Source organism: Seriola lalandi, unplaced genomic scaffold (genome assembly GCF_002814215.2).
Source record: "Seriola lalandi dorsalis isolate HSWRI2012SDOR001 ecotype SW California unplaced genomic scaffold, Sedor1 jcf7180002054861, whole genome shotgun sequence".
Classification (NCBI taxonomy): Eukaryota; Metazoa; Chordata; class Actinopteri; order Carangiformes; family Carangidae; genus Seriola; species Seriola lalandi.
The window spans coordinates 757,331-758,746 of record NW_019525414.1 but is presented as its reverse complement, the minus strand read 5'-3'; the positions used below and the strand labels follow the sequence as shown (position 1 = coordinate 758,746).

General features: G+C 42.6%; 1 protein-coding gene and 1 long non-coding RNA gene across 3 annotated transcripts in view; one reads left to right on the top strand and one right to left on the bottom strand.

Moving 5' to 3' along the window:
- Positions 1 to 1,323, bottom strand: part of LOC111670789 (pleckstrin homology domain-containing family G member 4B-like) — a 32,744-nt gene extending 31,421 nt beyond the window's left edge. For both annotated transcript variants that reach the window (XM_023427672.2, XM_087179592.1), the window contains exon 1: positions 1,201 to 1,323. In XM_023427672.2, coding sequence (XP_023283440.1) covers positions 1,201 to 1,203 — 3 coding nt within the window. In that variant the 5' untranslated portion in view covers positions 1,204 to 1,323. The remainder of the gene's footprint in view (positions 1 to 1,200) is intronic.
- Positions 1 to 1,416, top strand: part of LOC147817887 (uncharacterized) — a 165,011-nt gene that overhangs the window by 18,478 nt on the left and 145,117 nt on the right. The window lies entirely within an intron of this gene.

Here is a 1,416-nt window from a genome sequence, read left to right as displayed (position 1 = left end):
GCTCCCTACTGAACATCATCCTCCCAGTTGGTGAGTGCCAAACAAAATCAACTTTATGTATAAGCAGGTCACACCGTCTCTGCAGCCAAGGAAGGTGTAACAACACATAGAAAATACATTCATTTAGGAATTTCCTCATTAGGATCTGCAGGCTGAGATTCTCAACAGTAAACACAGACCTTCTCAGATCAAATCTCTACATCAGATGGCGCTGATCTCCAACGTTACCTCCCTGACGCTGTAGGATGGTTTCTTCATACCAGATCCGTTCTAGCTCTTGAATGACTTGCATTCCAGTAAGTGGGAATCCAGGAAAGAGGCAGATACAGTGGCTGGTTTGTGGAATCTGTCCCTATGCTTGGTAACCTGAGACCTTCACCTTGAGTCCAAACACTCCTGCAGAGAGCAGCAGCCAGTATAAGCTCTGGGAGCTATGCTGTGTGTTGGACACAGTCAGAGTACGTGCATGTTTCAACATAAAGGGCTGCTTGTCAGGACATAATAAATAAATGATTCTGCAGGACAATTTAAAAAGGAAACAGTGCTGTACCTGGAATGTTTCACTTTCCACTGACTTTCATGATTTTTTTTCCAAACTCAAATTAGTGAAAAATGCCCATTACATGTTTTCAGGGTGAAAGGTGATGTCTTAGAATGAACTGTTTGTCCAACAAAACCTTAGGGAATCAGAAAATCTTAATCAGCTGATGTTCAACATTTTTGCTTGATAAATGACAACAAAAGTAATCAGTTATAGAAATGTATCAGCTGATCCATTAATCAACAGTTACTCAAGAATTTCAAGTCAACTTCTAAAGCAGGAGAAGCATGAAGCTCCTCTCCCTCCTCCGTCATCTCGCTCAGGAAAATGATGAGCTGAATGACACAAAGCAGAAACTCCACAGGACGTCCAACACCCTCTGACAGGTTTGCTCATATAACTACAGCCTCAGGGTTCGACAGAGATGTCAAAGCTATAAATTAGTAAAATGAAATCAAAGGTCTTAGCCTGTTAGTAACAGCTACTGTATAACAGCCAGAGAGGAAAGAGGATGTCATCTAAGATTCAATTTTAAAGTTTAAATATGATTCAACATGTATTCCTTATAACCACTTTAAAACTGTGTTCACTCTGAACAAAGGCAGAACAGGGTGGAAATAAAGGCGTCTCACAGCAAACGGAGCAGACTGTAACATTACCATTTTCCTGTTTGTGTGCTGTCATTCCCATTCATCACAACAGCAGCGGCAGCTGAAATAATCCAAGAGGAGGGATGGTCGTCTACAGAGCTGCTGCTGCTGCTGCTCCGAGGCTGCTGGACCAAAATGTAATCCATTCTGCACAGACACTCGTTCACAGCACAGTGAGTGTGGACGACCTTAAGCCAGCTGGACGAGCATTCGTTGAGTCCTCAG